The following is a 23973-nucleotide window of genomic DNA, read 5'->3' as shown; positions in this document are numbered from 1 at the left end:
ATACTTATATATTAGACAAATATAGTGAAATAAAATCTTATACTTATATTTAATTAGATCTATAATGTTAAGATTATGCATTAACAAACATGAACTAAAAATATTAAAGTATCTTTAATTGTTCACATCATATTACCCTGTGTGAGAAGTGCTTACCTTTCAAAAATTGTTCACATCATACCATAAAATAAAGGTGTTCTTTAAAGTATGTGCACTATGATGATAGTGCGTAGAATGATCAACTTCTGCTTATCAACTATCTATAAAACATCCCACTTTTCCCAATAACACCCAAACAAACCAAACCAAACAAAAAACTTAACCAAAAAAATGGCGGAAATCTCCGGAATCAAACACCGTACAATTCATGTCAACGGCATAAACATGCACATAGCAGAGAAGGGTGACGAGGAGGCACCTATAGTGTTATTTATCCACGGCTTTCCGGAGCTGTGGTACACTTGGAGGCATCAAATAGAGGGCATATCCGCAATGGGATACCGAGCCGTAGCCCCCGATATGAGGGGCTACGGCGACACGGATGCCCCAACCGATGCCCGTTGTTACACTTACGGGCATCTAGTTGGGGACTTAATTGGGTTGATTGATGAACTAAAGGCTGAAAAAGTTTTTGTTGTTTCTCATGATTGGGGTGCTGTGGTTGCGTGGTGGTTGTGCCTTTTTCGGCCTGATCGTATTAAGGCGGCTGTGAATATGAGTGTGCCTTTTGCTCCCAGGAATCCTAAGATGAAGCCGCTTGACATGCTTCGTGCTGGTTATGGTGATGATTACTATATTTGCCGTTTTCAGGTTTGGATTCTCTGTTTTTTACTCTGTTTCACATTATATTGCTTTGTAATTGGGTATCTTTCATTCAATTTTGTGGAGAATTTTAAATTGGTTTGAACAATTTTATGTTTTTGTAGTAATTTCATTATAAGGTTTGGAATACTGTTTTTAGTCTATTGCTTGTTAGTTTAGATTTTAGTCTATTATTGTGTTTTGAAGTGATTTATAATTATAAGGATTCAACTTTGAGTTACTTTCATCCTAAGGTTAAGATTTTATTAGACGAAGCTTAGCTTGGTACCCTTTCAAATAACAATTTTTTTTTTTTTTGGTTGGTAAAAAGAAGGACTCTATTGGATTGAAACTTCTCACAGGTCTTCCTGATTTGGATTAGCAGACTAGACACTTTATAAGTAGGAGAAAGGAGGGAGAAGGGAAGGTAAGGAAATGAATTCCCACTTCAAAGTGTCTTTAGTAAGATTTGATACTACAATCGCTTGGTTGTGAGATGCAAACTTAACCACTAGTCCAAGTTATGCTTTGTAGACACGTACCCTTTCAATAACATTGCTAGACCCAAAAGAGATACAAATAGTCAAATACAAACGATGAAATCATGAAACTATTGAGTGTTTGACAGGGTATGTCCAATTCACATGAGCCTAGAAAAAAACAATGTACAAGTCGATTTCGCTCTGTTACGAGGGCAACCATAAACAAGCTCAAAGCCAGTTGGTTGTATAGCGCGGTGGTATGAACACAAACATTGGAAACTGTTTGGGCTAAGTCCATTGTCCTAAGCCCATTGACCTGGAATTACGAAAATACCCCTCCGTTATCCAGCCCATCATTAGTCAGCACCAAGTACGGATTTACCCCTAATTAATCCAGCAAAGTACAACTTCTGCCACCAGAAAGTACATCTATAAATAGCTCTCCAATCATTAGCAATGGTAACTTTTTCCTAATTCTCTAATTCTCTCTCTACTTTCTCTCTCTACTTTCTCTCTCTAAAGTACGATCGCTGACTTAAGCATCGGAGGGGCTTTCCCGGGTCACACCCCCGGGGTAGTTAACCTTCTCTCTCTTTTGCAGGCCTAGCTCTCGGACAGCAAGGCATAGCGGAGGGAATTCGGACATTACTAGGACTTCGCCTTAAAGACATCTTGACATTATTACCGTAACTCCCAGGAATACCTTAAGACTCCCAGGAGCAACTCTGTTTTCCAGAAACAGGTGGCGCCGTCTGTGGGGATAAGTAACAAAAAGTCATGGTGAACACTAGGCGTCCCCGCAGTACATATCAAGATGCTATTAGATAATCTCCGATTCTCTTGTCTAGGCATGCTCATATAGTCGAGGAGATGCCCCATGCTCGCAGCGACCCCGTTGGGGAGGTGAATAGCCCTCAGGTGGTCACCCGCCGAGACTTGGATCAGTTGGCAGCCCACATCAACAAAAACCTTGAGGAAAGCCAAGGGGCACTTATCAACCCGGGCGGGGGGCAACGTAGGATGGGGAACGCTCCACGGCTTAACCCCCAGCCTCACGTATCCCAGCTCCATCAAGCCTCCTCCTGGCCTCAGCGACAAGAGTCAAGCATTCCCCTCGGCTTGCCAAGGATACCCCCTCGGCCTGCCTGGCTTACCCCTCGGCCTGCCAGGATACCCCCTCAGCGTGCCTGGCTACCCCCTCGGCCTGTCAGGATACCCCCTCGGCCTGCCAGGATACCCCCTCAGCGTGCCTGGCTACCCCCTCGGCCTGTCAGGATACCCCCTCGGCCTGCCAGGATACCCCCTCGGCCTGCTTGACTACCCCCTCGGCCTGCCAGGCTACCCTCTCGGCCTGCCAGAATACCCCCTCGGCCGGCCTGCCTGACTACCCCCTCGGCCTGCCAGGATACCCTCTCGGCCTGCCAGGATACCCCCTCGGCCTGCCAGGCTACCCCCTCGGCATGCCTAGTCGAGGGCAATGCCTCTATCAACCCCTTGACGTGCCTAGCCGAGGATTATGCCTCTATCAACACCTCAACATGCCTAGCTGAGAGCTATGCTTCTATCTTCTCCTTGGCAAGCTTCTATCATATTCTCATCATCCCTAGACGAGGACCATGCTTCTATCAACCCCCTCGACATGCCTAGCCAGGGGCTATGCTTTTGTCAACCGTCTCGGCATGCCTAACCGAGAGTTAAGCGTCTACCATCTCCTCGGCATGTCTAGCCGAGAGCTATGCTTCTATCTTCTCCTTTGCAAGCTTCTATCATATTCTCATCATGCCTAGCCGAGGACCATGCTTCTATCAACCGCCTCGGCATGCCTAGTCGAGGGCTATGCCTTTATCATCTCGACCATGCTTATATCATCTCCTCGACATGCCTAGCCCGGGGTTATGCTTCTATCGACCGCCTCGGTATGCCTACCCGAGGGCTATGCTTTTTTCATTTCCTCGGCACTCCTAGCCGAGGGATATGCTTTTATTATCTCCTCGGCATGCCTAGGCGAGGGATATGCTTATACCAATCCCTTGACATGCCTAGTTGAGGGCCATACTAAGATGAAAGCACCCCTCTTCAACATGAACTTTACAAGATCAAGGAGGTCATTCACTTGAGGGTCTTCCACTCACAAGTTCCAAATTGCAAGGTCCTAAGCTATCCTTCCCCATCTATCATGAACATCTACAAGGTGGAGTCTGCAACCGGTATGCTTGGAATGCGGACTTAAGACGTTGTTGCATCTAAGCAACTTCTCAAATGACAATGATGCCCTAGGGGCAATAAGAACTTATACTAGAAGAAATTTCTTTTAACAGTGCATCATTTTCATTTTCCGGGATGGTTATCTACATAGCTGCCTAAAGCTCTAAAATCTCGGGAATTCATTATCTTCTCAAAAAGCACCGGTCCTTCCTTCGTGCAAGACACCCTGGGTCGCTAACTAACGTTATCAATAACAAGTTTGTTCCAATGTTTGGGGCAAGATGCTAGCCTATACTCAATGTTTGAGATAGTGTCCTGGCGAATCGTTAAAATAACAAAAGGCTCGTTTAGCCCTCGGCCTATCCCAAAAGTTGGGATAGCGTACCCCTCATATATTTATAACTTGGGGCTCGTTTAGCCCTCGGCCTATCCTAAAAGTTGGGATAGCCTACCTCTCATACATATATAACAAGGGGCTCGTTTAGCCCTCAACTTATGTTAAGATTTGGGATAATGTACTTCTCCTAGGCCTATCCTAAAAGTTGGGATAGCCTAGCTATCATACATATATAACAAGGGACTCGTTTAGCCCTCAACTTATCTCAAGATTTGGGATAACATACTTCTCCTCAGCCTATCCCAAAAGTTGGGATGAACTACTTCTCATACATCTATAACAAGGGTCTCGTTTAGCCCCCAACCTATCCCTATGATTGGAATAGCATACCTCTCATCTATTTTATTTAGGAGGCTTACTTCGGCCGAAAGATCTCTTCAATACAAGTCAAGCGCACCCCGGGGACTAGCCTCTACAACATCAACAAAATTTAAAAGTTAGAGATAATCATCAAGGTTCAATTAGGAGAAAAATAATTTTCTTGGGTTTGTGACAAACTCAAAACAAGGCATACCCAGGCTCTCAGCGTCGCTATCTAAAGCTTAGCTCTTGGCTTATCTATATCACCCTTCAACCTTGGGTAATTTTTAGCAAAGATAATGCATGCCGAACTCTTGGCTAATAGACCCAGCTCGAGCAAGCTCTTGGTGCTTGAAGCCAGGCCCTCGGCCTAGAGGAGGCCTCAACATGACAAGTCAAGCCCATCAGCATCTCTCAGCATAGAGTATTCTCTTTACTCCTTCCGCTTGGCCTATTAAATCACCTTCTCAGCTTGGCCTATTCTATCACCTTCTCAACTTGGCCTATTCTATCACTCTCTCAACTTGGCCTCCCTCCGCTCGGCCTATTCAATCACTCTCTCAGCCTCCCTCCGCCCGGGGTATAAAGCTTCTTGGGTTATTCTCAAAGTGCCTCGGCCCGGGGTATAAAGCTCTCGGATTTATTTCTCAAAGTACTCTCGCCTGGGGGTATAAGTCACTTGGTTTATTTCTCAAATTACCTCCGCCTGGGAGTATAAGTCACTTTGTTGATTTTTTCAAGTACATCTGATTAGAGCTATAAAGCTTCTTGGGTTATTCTCAAAGTGCCTCGGCCCGGGGTATAAAGCTCTCGGATTTATTTCTCAAAGTACTCTCGCCTGGGGGTATAAGTCACTTGGTTTATTTCTCAAAGTAATTTCGCCCGGGGGTATAATTAAATCACTTGATTTTATTTCTCAAACTACCTTAACACCCCGGAGAACATGCCCCCTTTTCACTCATTCTCAATGTTCCTTCACCCCGGGGGATGGCTCCCTCACCCCGGGGTATGGCTCCCTCACCCCGGGGTAAAGCACCAACACCCCGGAGAGCATGCCCTCTTTTCACTCATTCTCAATGTTCCTTCACCCCGGGGTATGGCTCCCTCACCCCGGGGTATGGCTCCCTCACCCCGGGGTAAAGCACCAACACCCCGGAGAGCATGCCCTCTTTTCACTCATTTTCAAAGATCCTTCACCCCGGGGTATGGCTCCCCCACCCCGGGGTAGCACACCTTACTCTCACCTCCCAGGACCTAAATCAACTCCCTCGGCATCTCCTCTTCAGCATGCACCAACGGCTGGCCACTCCCTCGGCCTCGCTACTCCAACTCCCTCGGCATCTACCCCGAGAAAAGCATCCAACTCCCTCGGCCTCGCACTCTCCAACTCCCTCCGCATCACTCCCTCTCTCTTCACTCGCATTTTTCTCCCTCGCCTTTCCCCTCACTCCCTCGGCACTTCCCTCACTCCCTCGGCATCCCTCAAATTCTCTCGCCGACCTTCAGCCCAGCCGAGGGAGCTACCTCTCCCTCGCATCCCTCTCTCGGCCTCAACCCGAAATCATACATAAACCCCAAAAAATTCGAGGTACTGGGATAGACAATTCATTCGAACTTTCACCCAAGCCCAATTCAAAAATTAAAAACAAAAATTCAGAAAATCCTCAAGCAAAACCCCAAGTTTCAGCTTGAACTCCCTCGGAAAATTCGAAAAGGCCACAATGAAAGTCTTGAATTCGGCTGGGCATAACTTTTCTACCCCGAAAATTCCGGCAATTAAACCCGAACAACGCATCAGGTCATGCTCTCAGCTAAACGTAAGGCTTACCTCTTAAATAGAAAATTGTCAGGATCCATTATGCTCTCATTCACCTACAAGCCGTCATCTATCATCATACCTACTCCTTAGACTATCTGACAATAACTTAGCTTCAGTAGCTAAGATATCTCTAAGGCATTGCTTGGGGCTGGTTTTCACCCTTGCAAGTCGCTTGGGGCTCGTTTTAGCCCTCGAACATGCTTGGGGCTCGTTTTAGCCCTCGGGTATACCTCGGGATTCTCTCCGGTATATCAGACAGTCTTTCTTATTTTTATTCCGCATGATATCCGAACTTCATGAGATCTCGTTCCCACATCACGCGTGGGGCTAAATGTTTGGGCTAAGTCCATTGTCCTAAGCCCATTGACCTGGAATTACGAAAATACCCCTCCGTTATCCAGCCCATCATTAGTCAGCACCAAGTACGGATTTACCCCTAATTAATCCAGCAAAGTACAACTTCTGCCACCAGAAAGTACATCTATAAATAGCTCTCCAATCATTAGCAATGGTAACTTTTTCCTAATTCTCTAATTCTCTCTCTACTTTCTCTCTCTACTTTCTCTCTCTAAAGTACGATCGCTGACTTAAGCATCGGAGGGGCTTTCCCGGGTCACACCCCCGGGGTAGTTAACCTTCTCTCTCTTTTGCAGGCCTAGCTCTCGGACAGCAAGGCATAGCGGAGGGAATTCGGACATTACTAGGACTTCGCCTTAAAGACATCTTGACATTATTACCGTAACTCCCAGGAATACCTTAAGACTCCCAGGAGCAACTCTGTTTTCCAGAAACAGAAACGATTAAAACTAAGAAAAGATTCCTATGTATAATAAATAAAACGAGTCTTTAAATAATAATAATAAAACGTGGGGAGAGTCTGGTTGACCAATTAAAATGTTTTTTTTTTTTTTTCATTCAAAAAAAAAAATGTTTTTTTTTATTATTTTATTTTTGAATTAAAGTTCAGATATTTGTTGGTTTATGATCATGACTCATGAGCATCACATGATCAATATATAATTTTATTAGTTTTGAGTTTTGACACACTTGGTTTTATGCTATTACACTTATTAGAAACATTTTATTTGATTCCAAATGTAGTTGATTTTATTCTAAATGTAATAACTTTAATCATGATACTTGAGCTGCATAAAATCAATTTTCATTTATGTGAATAAAAGCTTTTGATTTGATTCCAAACGTATCAAATTTATATTTGAGAATTAATCTATTGGTTTTCAAATAATCATTTTATGATTAGAAGTCCAAAATCATTATTTCGTGAAATTGTTCAGATGTACATGCATTTCTCTATTAATAATTTCAATTGATAGTTTATAACATCAGCTTGTTGATTTATAACCATGTGTTAACACTTTTGATTAACTTAATATTTTCTTAACATTAGGACTTTAGGAGACCCAACAAGGCCATCACCCATTAGTGTTTTGGTAGTTGATAATTAGGATATGTTCTCATTGACTGAACTGAACTGAAATTATTAGAGCTGAATTTAACTGAACTTATTAGAGCTGAATTGAACTGAATTGAACTCAAATGAATATTTTATAAGAGAAGGAAATTAGGAGCTGAAATGAACTAAAGTGAACTTATTAGAGCTAAATTGAATTGAACTGAAGTGAACTTATTAGAGCTGAATTGAATTGAAATGAACTGAACTGAACTTATTAGAGTTGAACTCAATTGAACTAAAATGAAAATAATCGTATTAGAAAAGGCTATTGGAGTTTCATGATTTGTTTTACACATTATCATAAAGTAAAAACTACGATAATGATTTTATGTGAATGTGACTCTTACTTTGGAAATTGGAATGTATATGGAGTAATTTTCGTGGAAATTAAACGACTTGTTCACGGATGATTCTTCCAAACCATAATTTTTAAAAATTTCGGTTCAGGTTTAATGATGTTTTTTTTTTTTTAATTTTTAAATATTTTAAATTTGGAGTATTAATATTAATTAAATTGGATCTTGCTAACGAACGCCTCCAGATTGTTGGATAAGCATTAAAATACTACCAAAAGTGGTACTATCTCCGTCCCCGAAAGAACGACCCATTTGGCCTAATTTTAGTCCCAAAAAGAATGATCCATTTGCATTAAACCACCCACCAATTTACAACAATATTTGTGCAAAATTAGCTTTCCCATATAAAAATTTGATTTTCCATGTAATTTTATTACTTTTCTCTCTATTTTTTTACTAACCCCATGTAAATTCATCTTTACAATATATTTTTACTTCTTTTTATTTAACTTTCTTAATACCCGCGTAATCAACCCAAATGGGTCGTTCTTTCGAGGACGGAGGAAGTATAAATTTGGAAAAGCATAAAATATCACGCGTCGATTGGTGTAATTAATGTTCATTTTAATTTAATCTTTCTACTTTTAGCTAGCTTATCGAACGCCCCGGGCGTTCGATAGCTTTTGCTAATTAAAAATCAATTCAATTATTGGTGTCAATTTTTTTTAATTATTTCCTAAAAGTTTAATTCATTTTGATTTATAATTTTATCAATAAATAAAGTTGAATTTCATAAATTAATTTGGAAAAAATTCAAAAATTAAAATAATTAATTTTCAAAATTTTAAAATGAATTTCCTAAAATAAAAAAATAAATTTTAAATTTTTTAATATTTAAAAATAATTCAAAATTCATTAAATAATAGCCGCCCAATTTTAAAATTATGGTAGAATTTTCAGTTGTTTTAAACTTAAAACAGATCATGTTAAGTTGGTCTCTCATATAATGTACAACCAGATAATATCCGAGCCTTGCTCTGTTTTTAATGAGGGTAATTAAAATTAAATATAGAAGTCTCAGAAAAAATGTTCTCTAAAAGTCGTTCATAATAATAGTTAATTAAAATATAAAGTTTCTAGACACATAAATAATTTTGCAAAAATCTAAACGGAAAAAATAGAGTTTAGGAGAGAAAATTCCCTCCAAAAAGAACTATAATATAGTTTAGATATATAGATAGATGGGTTTAACATTTGAGCGGAAAATTTTTTCATGAGATAGTGACATGTATACAGCTTTGAGAAAAAATGACATCATCGGTTGCTATTTTGGTAATATTTATAGATGTACCTATTATTTGTGTAGGTACCTGGAGAAATAGAGGGTGAAATAATGGAAACTGGTGGTGCAGACAAGCTACTGAAGAAGGTGTTTGCTTATCGAAACCCTGCTCCATTCATGTTGCCTAAAGGACAGTCGGCCTTAAGTGAGGTTCCCCCTTTCCCCAACTGGTTGTCTGATGCTGATGCCGCTTATTACTGTGATAAATTCTCGCAAACTGGTTTCACTGGAGGACTTAACTATTATCGCGCCCTAAGTCTGTATGACTTCTCATCTTCTTGTCTCATATTTTTCCAGATATCGTATTAGTTCCATTGCTTTTCATTTTAAGTTTGCCAGGGCGTAATTTCAATAACATATATATACTTTTCAATTTATGTTCAACTAAGAAAATCTGATTTGTGTCAGTATTTATGATAATGACTTTACACTTTTTAGGCCTTCTTCACGTCACCCTTAAAAATAATATTAACTAAAAATAAATCGGCTCCTTCCTCTACTCCTGTTTGTTAAATTTCGAAACAATATAAAATTGGTCTGGGCAACCCGGACAAGGAGGAGAAGATTTTGGTCCACAAACTAGGCTTAGGTGTTTTCATACTAAAACCAATTGGCAATAGTAGGAGTAACTTTTCTACTTTATAAAGTGGAACCACCTCTCCTCTTTTTCTAATGTGGGACACTCATAAGTGGGCTATATTGGATTTCAACATTATTTTTGCTTCAGTTCAAGAAAAAAGAAAGTTTTGTTTATAAAAAACAAGTTCAATTTAGTTAATATAAAATTTCAGTTTAGTAAAAATCAGTAAATTTAAACAAGCAATATAATAGAGAATTTGTAAATAGTTCAGCATAAATACAAAAGTAGTTTCAATTTAGTAAAAAAAATATAGTAATTAGCAAAAAATATAGTAATTAGCAAAAATTATATGTAATGAGTAGAAATACGACAACTAAGAATGAGTAGAAATGTAATTGTCTAATATTTAATCACAATAACAGATTAAAAGGTGTAATCAATGATGATTAACAATTAATTTTTAATCTGTTGCAGAAATTGGGAAATAACAGCACCATGGACAAGAGCACAAGTGAAAGTACCAGTGAAGTTCATAGTGGGAGATTTGGATCTGACATATAATGCACCAGGAGTGAAGGATTATATTCACAAAGGTGGAATGAAAAGGGATGTGCCACTTTTAGAGGATGTGGTTGTTCTTCAAGGAGTTGGTCATTTTCTTCAAGAAGAACAGCCTGATGTCATTACCAAGCATATTTCTGACTTCATTGACAAATTTTAAGGCTTTGCCTTTGTAATGGCTTCTATTTTTTGTGTTGCGTGTTCATGTCTTTTGGTTTTCAAAGAACAATTGTGTGCTTAATAAAGGGCTACAACTCTAGGAGTGTAGGTCTCTAGTCTCATATGCTGCCTTCCAATAATTGAAGAAAATTCTATTAGAAAGAAAGTTACTACTTTGGTCTTGTATTTTATCCGTTATTTACTTGAACCATAGTATTTTGAGACATATTTTGATGAAAATATTATACTAAGGCCCCGTTCTATTCACCTTAATTTTGATGAAATGAAATTATTTTTACTGAATTGAAATTATTTTTGCTGAACTTAAATTATTTTTATTGAACTTAAATTAATTTTACTGAACTAAAATTATTTTTGCTGAACTGAAACTATTTTTACTGATTTTCTATTATAATTCTTCTTTAAGAAAACTGAATTTTACTGAACTGAACTTATTTTTACTGAACTGAAATTAATTTTATTGAACTAAACTTATTTTTATTGAACTGAAATTATTTTTACTAAACTGAAATTATTTTTACTTCATATTAATTTTTTTAAGGTGAAGAGAATAGGGCTTAAGTTAATGAACAAATTAATTGACAAAATTTACCACCAATTGTGGTTCTATACAATAAAACCGCAATTACCGGTTCTTCTAATTTAAATATATCACACTTATTGGCTTATAATCTTCTATCCACTTCCTTAATTAGAAGAACTGCTAACGATGATAGCGGTTTTATACAATAAAATTGATATTTTCATAACACATTTGTCAATGCATTATTATAATATTACTAATACATCTTATTTTTTGATATTAATATAAACCAAGATGAATCTAACAAGATTACACTTGATTATATTTTTCCTCAATTATCAATTATCAAAGTTAGTTATAGTGGAATATATAAATAGTGTAAAAGTCAAAGTATTTCTTTTAAAAGAAAACGAGGAATTCTAAAATAGTATTTCCAGTAAAAAAAAAAGTATTGCATTATATATATTCTTTAGAGCTGATCACACTGAGCCCGACCCGATTTTGGGCAGAATTTTTCGACCTGATTTATAAAAAAGTGTGGACGGGTTTGGGAAAGGGATTTTTTGCATTTTTAGTTGATTTTTTAGCCCGGCCCGAAATTAGCCCGAAAAGCCCGTATGGCCCGACTAGTTTAGGCGGGTTTGGGCACACGTTTTCTGGCCCGGAGCTTGGCCCGACCAGGCCTGGCCCAAGAAATGGGCAACTTTTTTTTACCTCGGCCCGGCCCGCCCATTGATCACCTCTACTATTCTTGTAAAAATACCAAATATAAAAAGTGCTGTAATAAAAAAAAAAAAAGAAGGGAATAATAACCTTCATGTACTAAGGTTGCTAAAACGCATGATGTGCACGCCATAGCTAGCCATATCTAGGGAAAATTTTTAATTTAGTCTTATCTCATAACTTTTTTTATTGGGAGGATTAATGTTGGAAATTATCTAAACACATATTTTTAGGGGTATAGATATTTGAACACTATTCTTAAAATTTGTTTTTTTTTTTTTTTTTTTTTTCAATTTACAATTATATTGGCAAATAAGTAATTAGACATTTTTAAGGATATGATATAATTATCCAAACACTGTTAATAAAAGGTAGGGAATAGACATTGTATACACTACGACTTCGAGGGATGCAGATTGGTTCACGCTCCAAGAGACAATCTCAAAGTAGCAGATGCTCAGGCCAAAGTAGCCACAAGGACTCTAATTAGCTCAGGGAGCATCAAGCCCAGATGTGCAGTTGCTCAAGAACTTTATTTTAGAGGTGATTAATGGGCGGGCCGGGCCAGGTTCAGCCTGGGCCGAGGTAAAAAAAAGTCGCCCGTTTCTCGAACCGGGCCAAGCTTTGGGCCGGAAAATGTGTGCCAAAACTAGTCGGGCCAATTTCGGGCCAGGCAAAAAAATCAACTAAAAATACAAGAAATCCATTTCTCAAACCCGTCCAAACTTTTTTAGAAATCAGGCCGAGCCAGGCCCGACCCGATTTCGGGCCGGAAAATTCTGCCTAAAACCCGTCCAAAATCGAGACGGGCTAGCGGGCCGGGCTCAGTGTGATCAGCTCTACTTTATTGTGTTACATGCTTGGTGATGTAATACATAACTAGTGTTATGACTATTTACTGTACTAACATTAACTTTATTCTGTTATGAATTAATCTAGTCGCTCCTTTTGAAAAAAATAAAATAAAATAAAATTTATTGTTCCGGGTGAATTCCGCTTCCGTTAATATCTGAGGGCAGGTAATGATTTACCGTCCAATTGCGCACCTGCACAGACAATACAGATTAGCTAACCTGGGGGTTATTCGGGAATAACCGCTCCGATGCTAAAGTTAGTACTTTGATGAGAAGAAAGAGAAATAAGAGAGAGAAAATGTTTTAGAGAGAGAGAGAGAGAGAGAGATTATACCTTTTAAATTGGAATTTGCTTAGGTATTTATAGAAAGACAACAAAGCTAGTGCCACCTATACTAATAGTTGGCAAACCGACCTTATAGGCAGTAGGTGCCTACGTGGTCTAAAGCAGCTCTCCACGTGGCGGAGAGACATGCTATGTGGTGTGAAGCAGCTCTCCACGTGGCGGAGAGGAATACCGATAGAGGTGACAGTAGGTATGATAATTAACAAGGGACAAGCTGCACAGTGCTCTTTTATTAGCTAATCAGCAGATGCTACCGGCTATCCCGTACAACTAGCCCCCCAAGTGAGGACCTGTGTAAAACTGACGTGCTCACTTGTGACTGGTACGACGGAAGCAGGATCGAAAATATCTACGATTTGCCTCCCAAGTGAGTAAAGCGCCGATAGGCTTTGCTCAATTGAAAAATATTTAAACGAGATTGAAAAAATCTCCGATTTGCCCCCCAAGTGAGTAAAACGCCGATAGGCTTTGCTCAATTGAAAAATATTTAAACGAGAGTGAAAAAAGCTCCGATTTGCCCCCCAAGTGATTAAAGCTCCGATAGGCTTTGCTCAATTGAAAAATATTTAAACGAGATTAAAAAAATCTCCGATTTGCCCCCCAAATGAGTAAAGCGTCGATAGGCTTTGCTCAATTGAAAAATATATAAACGAGAGTGAAAAAATCTCCGATTTGCCCCCCAAGTGAGTAAAGCGCCGATAGGCTTTGCTCAATTGAAAAATATTTAAACGAGATTGAAAAATATTGCCGAAAATGGTAGTTAATGCGTTTTCAACCTTCGTTTAAAAGATATTTGCAGGATTTGGCGAGAAAAAATCACAAAATAGTGGGGCACGTGTCTTCCATCTAAAGTGGGTGTTTTGAAAAGGTGTTTTATTGCATCCGTTGGATTGTATTCAGTAAATGTCACATCAACCGCTTCACTTGGACAGTATAAATAGTGATACTATACATTTAACCCATTTCACCATCTCAAAAAAATTTCGAAAAATTTCTACTTCGGATTTCGCTTGCATTTCAAATATTTCTGCTATTCAGGAGTCGAATTCTCGAAGGTTGGTGTAGTACTTTGAAGATCAGTGTTTCTGTAAATCAAAGGGGACTTTAACTTCGGTCTTTCGTCTTCAGGAATTGAAACCAAATTAAAAGAGGTAAAAAACCCTAACTTTCTTTTCGATTTCTCACTGGCTTGTGCTTAGGTAGATTTCTCAATTTATTGCATTATATGTAAATGTCTGGTTCTGGAATGCATTCGAACATGGGTAAAGCCGATGAGGCTGACCCTTTTGCACCCTTGTCCTCAGTCCAAGAACGAGAAGCATATTATCGACATAAGTTTCTGGCTGACGCCGAGAAGGCTTTGCGTCCTACCAATCCTAATATCCCAGAGGACACGGAAATTGCTGACATTGAGCCTATTAGCGTTCGCTATCATTTAAGGTCAAATTCGGATTTATTTAGTCAATATAGTACTAATATTGACAGGATAGGTCTGAAAAGTACTAGGATGCCGAGAACAAAACGCACCATTTACCAACCTGAGGTTGGTGAGAGTAGTAGACGCTCTGGTGAAGAATCAGACGTTGACCAAGAGCGTGAGGCTTCTAATATTAGGGAAGAGGATATTCATTTAGTTGAGGATAGTCTTGAACGACATGATGCAAGTGGGGGTGAAAGTTTCGGTAACGAAGGCAGTGAAGAAGAAGTAGAGGGACTTGGTGAGGGAGAGGAAGAGGATGACGAAGAGGAGGATGATGAGACCAACGAGGAAATTCGAGCCGACTTCAATCTTGCTTCTCAGATCGTGGAGGAAGAAAGACTCGATGAGGGGTATGACTCCGAACAGGATGATCCCAAATATCTGCAACCCCTGGAAATCCCAAGAAGCTACGAGGTGGGTGGTATTGTTGTTGACCCAAAATGGTTGCAGACAGCTGCCGAAAAGGAGTACTGCCAACATGGTAAACGCTTCTAACGTTTACCTGATGGTTATGAGCTCCGATTACCAAATCAAGGTCAAACAGCGCTCGACTGTCCTCTCGGCCATATTGTCGTCTACGCTAAGCATTTTCAATTCGGTTTACGTTTCCTCTGCATCATTATATTAAAAAAATATTCAAGGCCTGGAATGTATCGATTGCATAGTTAACGCCCCCAACTATTCGAAACGTTGTATCCATTGTCTGGGTGATGATATTTATGGACTTTTCCTTAACTTTGAACTTGTTTCGATGACTACACTGGATAAAGAGAGATAGCCAATCGCCGGGATGGTGGTCCTTGTTTACTGGTCCCTGCAAATGCACCGTGTGGCCGAAGTTAACCAGTTATAAGAATTGGAAGAAGGAGTTTTATTTCTTGAGTGTTCCTGATGATTTTAACATCCGTAGGACCTTTTACCCCCCACACAGCATGTTTGAAACCATAAAGTCCAGGCCGTTAGGAAGATTGGAGAGAAAAGCTCTTAAGTTGTTTACCTGTACATATGTTAGTACCGGTAAGAAGAATAAAGTTGTTCCGAGGGGTGTGAATGCCCCATTGTAATTATATACTGGGCAACGCCCCTCTGTCTATCGGTCTCTGCCATACCGATGAATTTGGTATGAAATTTTTTTATAAATTCTATAAATATATTTTATATTTACCTTTACTGTCTTTTCGATTCATACTCGACATTTATTTTCCTCGGCTTGTGTATTTTTGTTTACCTGTTGGTTTTTAATCTTACCGTATTGATGTTCTTTACCGGGTAAACTTGTCACCAGGTATTGACAAGCTCGACTACAACCGACTAGGGTTGTATCCTGACGGGAAAGTGATGCAACAGTGCCCCGACAGGCCGAGAAAGTCTTATGACACCCTGCCAGTTTTCGCCACCAGAGCATCTAAGAGATAAAGGCCAAGACATCAAGATATGGCCCCTACCGAACGCGTGGTCAAACCCCGAACACTTCCTAACAAAAGGGGTGGTAGCAATGCCTCAAAGAGGACGACTGAGCTCTCTTAACGAGACCAGTCTAAAAAACTGAAAAAGCGGGATGCCGATTCAGCCAACCTCCGGTAGGAAGAGCAACAAATTTGGTCGGAATGTGTTGTCAACCTAGAGGACGAGACCGAGCCTCCCTCTCAAAGAAAGCTGACTGTCTCCCTGCGAAACCCAAGTGATGTAGGGGCCGACAACGAAGTCAGAACTGATAAGGTTTCAAACATCGAGAAACCTCTTGGCAAAGAGAGGCAAACTGTCATCTCGGCGCGTTCTACCTCCTCCAGCAAAAATGCTTTCGTCACGGCACTAACCAGTGATTTTATAGAGATTCCTTAGATTAAGATTCCTAAAGAGGTTGACGAGGCCTTCACTGTTCCTTCCGGTGCTGCTGGGGAGCCATGGTATCCCCGAATCAATGTTAACCCGGGTGAATCCATTACCTGCGACGACCCTAGTACCGGCGGAAGCATGGGTTGGAGAATGCTGAAAGACCTGGCGACGCCAGCCGACAGGCCCGTCAACCGCGTTGCTGCCCCTTGCGGCCAAATGAAGAACAACATGCTCCGTGTAAGACAACAACGATCCTTTTTATTATTTATTATATATTTTATTTTTATTATCACCATGATTACTACTCTTATTCGTGTGGTTCGTTTAGTTCGTTACCATAAATATTTGTGTGCCTGTACCGTTATGACTCACTGCATATCCTTCGATTTTTAGACCGTTAATTATGTTTTTGAAGTGGTGCATATGTAGCAGTAGTACCAGCGCTGCGCTGACCAAGACGAAACAAAACTGAAGAAGGCTGATGATGCATGCAAGGCCGTTATTAGAGAGCGCCACAAGCTTAAGGCTGACATGAAGCTTCCGCAAAAGCAGGTGTCTGACCATTGCGACCTAAAGAAGAAGCTTCTGAACCAAGAGAACTTGCAAAACAAGATAACCAACCTTGAGCGAAATTTGAAAGATGAGAGAGAAGCTAAGGTCGCGCTGGAAGGTAAGCTGGAGGAAATGCAGCGTGACAAGCCAGGTATTAGGCGCTGAGCGGTAAGCCGGTTTCTGCAATCTGATCTTTATGCCAAGTTGCTGGTTGACCGCTATACTGGAGGATGGGTTGCTGCACATCGTTGTGTGTGCAAAGCTGAGGGGTGGGATTCAACAAGGTGGCAGGCTGCCGAGAACGCATTTGGTCAGGATATGCATCACTCTCCTACCAGCTATGAGGGTGATTACTTTGACGAGACTCCACCACATTCTGTAGGCGTCGCTCGAAGTGCGCCAACGTTAAAAGCATGTGGTGAATATGCTTGGCACTCATAGGAAGTGGGAATTGACATATACGATTAGGGACAAGGAAAGTAGGGAGCCGCCAACAAGTTTTTAAGGAACTTGTAAACCGTTCACGGATCATTATAAGGCAACCACGAATAAGGGACAACGAAGGCAACAACGATTGACCCGTGAAGGTTACACCCCATTCATAATCCATGAGATTACTAACTCCATATGGTTCGGAACCACGAAAGGAGGATCGGGGATGATGGTACGAAGTGATTCATGGAGTCACATTCGCCCGTATTGGCCTCTACTCGATTCTTATAGTGAAAAGTGATTCCTGCGATTTCAAAGGCATACAAACAAAGATTCAATTTGCTCCAATCTATTATTAAGCTAAATTGGTTGAATATTAATGCAACATGTTATTCTAAAATATTGGTGATCACTTGATTTAATAACAAGATTAAAAAGGAACCTAAACCGGTTGTCCAAATTATCTTATTAGGCGTGATTTTCAATTACATATTCCCTTTAAACATGCAATATGGTGATCAATAAATAATAATAGAATAAACATTAATATTGGAAGCAATTCAACAATAATAGCGTTAGTCAAATCAAATATAAAATAACCTAATCATGATACTAGCAATAACAAAATAAAATAAGAGTAATTAAATTAATTAATAATTACTCACATTTCGCGCGTTCCTTTAAATTGCTACATCATGAATAAACTGTTAGTAACTTCAATAAAAATAATAAAGTAAATGAAAATTAAATTAAATAAAAAGTAGAATTGATTTGGTCCAAACCCTCAGTTATTTGTACCTTTCACGCCTTGGTTTAAGGACGGAACCTCGGGTTAAGTATAGACTCCTTGGAGTGCTTAGGGGGAATTATTATGGAAGAATAAGGAGGCTAGAAATTAGGTTAAAGAGGGAGAAGAGAATGATTTTTTGTGTAAGGTGAGAGAGAATGATCATTGGTGCCCCGTACATTAGAAATGAGGGGGTATTTATAGAGAAAATGTGCTGAGGGAGTACACGGAACCCTAAAATGATAAAAACCCTAAAAAAGTATCCCGCGACATGGAAAGTGTACCGTGACACGGGAAATCCCACCGTCAGACGGGAAACTTTCCCTTGACACGGTACAAATTTGCGTGACACGGGAAATATTTAGGTTACGGGAAGTGAAAACGCGTTTAGGGATTACACGGAGAAAACACGGAGCAATCCCGTGGCACGGGATTTGCACCGTGACACGGGAAGAAATGCCGTGACACGGCATTGTCTACCGTGGCACAGTGCAGTATGCCGTGTCACGGTGTAAAAAGTACGTGGAAATTACACGGAATATTCCCGTGTCACGGAATGGGCACCGTGACACGGGAAATTGCACCGTGACACGGTGCAAAATCCCGTGACACGGGGGAAAATCGTGCAGAATTACAAAGATGGGCACCGTGTCACGGGAATAAGCCTCGTGACACGTCAGCTTTTGCCGCGTCGCGGCATTTTTTCTGTTGTGCGGTAATTTCAGCTTTTTACCCGTTTTTAAAATAATCATAACTTTTGATCCGTAACTCGGAATAAGGCATATAATATATCATTGGAAATATTATCAATTCTACTTTCCAACACAATTATAATAAAGTCAAAATGATATGTATATTTTAAGATATGGCCATTTTAGTAAAAGGGTGTCGTTTTTAAGCCGAGTTTAGTATTTTGCTCATATCTTTTTCGTTATAGCTCGAAATTGGGCTTATGATATATGGTTGGAAAGCTTATTTAAAGGCCTATCCAACAAAATAATAATTGGATCAAAATTGTATAGCCATAAAATCAGTTTCTCTCAGTTTTGCGATGTGGACACGAAAAGTGGAAAATAGGTTATGGTTTAGGGAAACGAGCTAGAAATTGGATTGGTTCATGAAATATATTGGATAGAACATGGATTTAAGCACTCCAAAGATTAAATACTCAACTCGACCAATAATGGCGGTGAAAGGTGTTCATCAACGGGTTTGGTTTTGGGGAGACATTTTTTGGTGTCTACAGAAGCCCCCACTTTGACTGAGTTTGTAGAAACGTCAGTTTCGAAAACGATAGTCAAAGTAGCCGATAGGGACGAAGAATGATTAAAGATGTTCTGCGATCCTAAATCATTCTTTATACGCCGATACCTGCAGAAAAATGTTAGTTCTACAAATAAAAGAGTAAAGGGATAGAATGCTTATTTAACACCAGTGTATCGGTGGCAGATGAGCTTGGTAGCTTCCTATACTTGAAGGAATCCACCGGATGACGTTTGTTGAAACGTTTTCCATGCATGAGGAAAGCCGACTGATGAATTTGGTAACTTTCTAAGCCTGAAGAAATCTACCAGATGATACTTTCCATGCTTGAGGAAAGCCGACATATGAATTTGGCGGTTTTCTATGCTTGAAGAAATCCACCGGATAATACTTTCCATGCTCGAGGAAAGTCGACAGTCCGCTTGTCCCCGGACGTGGGCTGTAGATGGTCCGCTTGTCCCCGGACGTGGGCTGGTTGTAAATGGTCCGCTTGTCCCAGGACATGGGCTGTAGATGGTCCGCTTATCCCCGGACGTGGGCTGTAGATGGTCCGCTTGTCCCCGGACGTGGGTTGTAGATGGCCGCTTATCCCCGGACGTGGGTTGTAGATGGTCCGCTTGTCCCCGAACGTGGGCTGTAAATGATTCGCTTGTCCCCGGACGTGGGCTGTAGATAAGACATTGCAAAATAAAATTTGCCAAGGACTCGTATATACTGTGATTGACTTGACATGACATGTGTATGACTTGTGATTGTGTGTGTCTTGAGTGAGTGTGTGCACTGACACAAGCAATTAAAAATGCAAAAGCAAAAATTTTTCGTCATTTTTGTCATGAGTGGAGGGTACCGACTTTCTCCCGAGAAAGAAAGACGTGAAAAATGAAGTTTTGTTTTTGAACTTCCCCAAAATAAAACTCATGATAAGAACAAGGAAGAAGTTTTGAACTTTCTTGTTGAGCAAGACGAAATGAATCACATGGATTTTCTTCTTGTCATATTAAACTGCCCGTCTTGAGTATAATGTATGCATGATGTATGTTCTTAGGCTAGGAGGCTAAGGACAATTACATCATGTGACACGATAGATGAATGAACTTAGGTCATGGAGCTAAGCATCATATATGGTGTAAAGAAGCGATCTTGAACGTCACTTAGGTCTGGAAGCTAAGCACGTATATAGATGAAATGATTGATGAGTATTGCATAATGAATGTTGCTTAGGCCAAGGAGCTAAGCACGATATGCGATGCATGAAACAATGAATTTTGCTCAGGTCAGGAAGCTAAGCAAGTATACAATGTTTCTTCTAATGAATGTTGTCTTGAAAGATGATGAAGCATGCATAGTGTTGAAACAAGATTTCATGAAAAAGGGTTCTTAAAGGGAAATATCATATGGATATGGATATGGATGTGTGAGTGAAGTGTGTGAATGTGATACTAAGGCAGGTTGCAAAGGCTATGGTGATGGAAATTTATGAGAGAAGAGTCAAAATGTTGACTCTTTAGGCTGGGTAGGCTATGATGTGGAATCAAGCCCCCAAGTCTGGCTATAGATGGATAGGGTTATAGGATTAAGCATTGGATATTCTTTGACGCGATCATGCATATGAATGTGGCCGCACCTCAATGTGAGGTTGCCTACGTATCCGTTAGGAATCAGGCCAAATGTAGCTCTAACCGAACTTTGCATAAGTGTATGTACACCTCAAAGAGGTCTCTCAAGGGTTGTAATATGGTTAAGTTGATGGTTTAAAGAAGAAAAGGGTACAAGGCTCAAGACCCGAGAGAATCACCAAGATGTGTAATTGTGAATTTGAAAATTTTGAATTTCGCAAGTTTATTTTCAATATATATTTTTTTTTGCTTGGATTTTTTTTTTCATTCTTTTGAATCAATGTAGGCAATCTCAGATCATGCGGTCCATCACTCACTTAGCATTCATGTTTCTGAGGCACGGTACCAAGCACTCGATGAGAGACGCAATTTGAGACATGTTCATATCAGAGACATTGGAACATTTGCCTTTAGACATTGTTTTATTGTTGCTTTGCTGCTTTTTTTTTACTTGATTTTTGAATGTTATACAATTACACATCTTCCAATCCCAGGGTTAAGTGAATGTGGGTTGAAGAAATGAAGGCCAAACGTTAGACGAGGCTCAAAATGGTTGATGAAGAAATGGAATGTGATTGAACGATTAACAGGGAATGACAGGGTTGCAAAGATGCCTCAAGTCATTGGTGTACCTTGGGTTTAGTTCGATAATTGATTTTTTATTTTTTATTTTTTTTATAAAAGAATGAATGAATGAAAAATTCTATGATCGAGATGTAAAGGAAAATTGCTCATTTTATTAATGGAAAAGGTGAACGAAACACATGAAACATATAAAAAAAATTCAAAGTGGAAAGCCTATGCTAGACATGAATGGGGGAATGGAGATGAATGATAAAAAAATTAATCAAGAAATCTTGCACGAAGGATCTTTGTGCCTTGTATTCATTACTTCTTGCCGCCTGGAGGGACAGGAAGTTTGTTTACATCCATCAAGTCTTGAATGACGTCCTTCAAATTCCAACATTGCTCCGTAGTGTGGCCCCTTCCTTGATGGTACTTGCAATGGGCATTGGGATTCCATTTGGCGCTCCTTTCCTCAGGTTTTGGCTCTGGAAATGGTCCAATAGGTGTGATCAAGCCTTGACCGTAAAGGCGATCAAAGGCTGCATCATAAGTCATTCCTAATTGAGTGTAAGTTCTTTTCTTCTTGGGCAATGGAGCATCAAGAGCTAACACTTCATTGATATCAACTTGGCTTATATTATTGGTAGTATTTTCGTGCTTAGAAGACGAAGAAGAAGGATGGTCGTTCTTCTTGTTTTTCCAAGTGTTATTATTGTTACTACCAGCAGTCTTTATTAGCTCATCCTCGATATTGATGCTGATGTCGTATACAACTTCGAAAGTGTTCAGTGGAAGAAATTTGAGATGTTCCCTATATTTATGAGTCAGATTTTGAATAAAGAGCCAAACTATTTCTCTTTCTTTGGAAGGATCTACCAAGAGTGAAGCGGTTTCCCTCCACCTGTTCAGGTAAGCGGTGAAGCCTTCATTCTCTTTCTGTTTAAGAATGGTGAGTTCACGTTCAGAAGTTTTGGTTTGAATGTTACACTTGTAACGATTCATGAAACTGTCGGTGACATCTAGCCAAGTCGCAGTATGCTTGGCATCTAAGTAATAAAACCATTGTTGGCAAGCATGTTCTAAGGAGAGAGGGAACACCGTAGGGAAGAGTGTTACGTCCAATCCCTTAAGAGCCATGGTTGCAGAGAACGCCTTCAAATGGAATATTGGATTGTCAGTAGGCTTGAACTTTGGAATATCAGCAGTGGAGAACTTTTCAGGGAGTCTGTCCTTCACATCCAAAGGAGTGGGAGGCCGTTCCACATAAGTGAAATCCTCAGAAATCTTACTCATTTGTTCCTTCAGTTTGTCAAGGGTTGAAACTGTGACCTTGTTTTGTTCCATGGTAGTGACCCTAGTGGTAAGGTTTGCATCATGGAAGACAGTGCCTCGATTGATTTGTTGATGTTCTCAATATCTTCTTTAGGGGCCATTGTAAGGTGATGAGTAATGGAGATGGCAAAGTTCTCTTTGAACGCCTATTAGATCTGAGAGATTGTTGCGGTAATGAATCAAACCGTATTAATCTATCCCTGTTCCTTGACCAAGTACTGTGAAATAAAATAATTCAGTTAATTGATTGACTCATTGCTCAAGATAGGAAAGGAAGAAAAAAAAATAGACATTTGAAAACAGGTGAGAAAACTCCACTCATTTTTTTATTATGACGAAAAAAAGGGTGCATGAACCTAATATACGATCATAAACGACCTGGTGCACGACTCGAGTCGGAACATAAAGAAAGTGTGTGGACTATACTTGACTCGTGAGTGACTAAGTGATGTTATAAGACTCGTGGTATGATCGTATGGCTAGACATGTGAACAATAACCAAAATGACTGACGCGAGGACCAAATTAACACGGAATACTTGATTGACGCGGTTTTTTTTTTTTTTTTTTTTTTGAAAATCCACCGTGTCACGGTGGAAATTGCCGTGACACGGTGAACTTTCCCGTGCCACGGTAAACATTCCCGTGCCACGGTGGATGCTGACGTGGCACGGGAATTATATTATTATTTTTTTTTTTTGGAAATCCACCGTGTCACGGCGGAAATTTGCCGTGACACGGTAGAGTTTCCCGTGTCACGGTAGACTTTTTACCTTTTTTTTTTTTTTTTTTTTGGTGCAGGTCCACCGCGCCACGGTGGACAGTCCCGTGTCGCGGCAACCCTTCCCCCTTTTCCTTTTTTTTTTTTTTTTTTTGCTAATTATTAAGTGAGTACGGTCCATTGGCAATCGTTAGTCATAAAATAATCCACCATAGACAAAGAAAGATCGTTAAGGTTAGGATCAAAACGACCAAACATAAAACATGTAGGCACAATGATGCAAAGAATAGTTCGCAACCTAAGGTCAAGTTCTATGTTCGACTATGGTCAAGTTTATTTGGTGTCAATAGGGTACCATGGTTAAGAGTTTGGACGCGTTAGCAAGGCAGCCTCCCTTGAGGGTGTATGCCAATGGGCGGCTCCGCGAGTTCGTGATGAAATCGAACTCGACTCCATGGTTTGGGTGGATTTAATAACTCGGATGAACCCTTATTGCCATGAGCGT

At 40.0% G+C, this 23973-nt stretch overlaps 1 protein-coding gene across 1 annotated transcript; it reads left to right on the top strand.

The window, feature by feature from the left end:
• The first annotated feature begins 216 nt into the window (after window positions 1–216).
• LOC145630747 (epoxide hydrolase 3-like) lies at window positions 217–10719 on the top strand. Its single transcript, XM_081682919.1, has 3 exons — window positions 217–810; window positions 9141–9376; window positions 10171–10719. Exons 1-3 carry the CDS (start codon window positions 331–333, stop codon window positions 10415–10417), a joined length of 963 nt encoding a protein of 320 aa, XP_081539045.1. The 5' UTR covers window positions 217–330; the 3' UTR covers window positions 10418–10719.
• The last annotated feature ends 13254 nt before the right edge of the window (window positions 10720–23973 follow it).

This window comes from Chenopodium album, chromosome 5, assembly GCF_948465745.1.
Source record: "Chenopodium album chromosome 5, dcCheAlbu1.1, whole genome shotgun sequence".
NCBI lineage: Eukaryota > Viridiplantae > Streptophyta > Magnoliopsida > Caryophyllales > Amaranthaceae > Chenopodium > Chenopodium album.
Note: the sequence above shows the minus strand (reverse complement) of the source record. Positions and strands in the feature narration are given on the sequence as shown.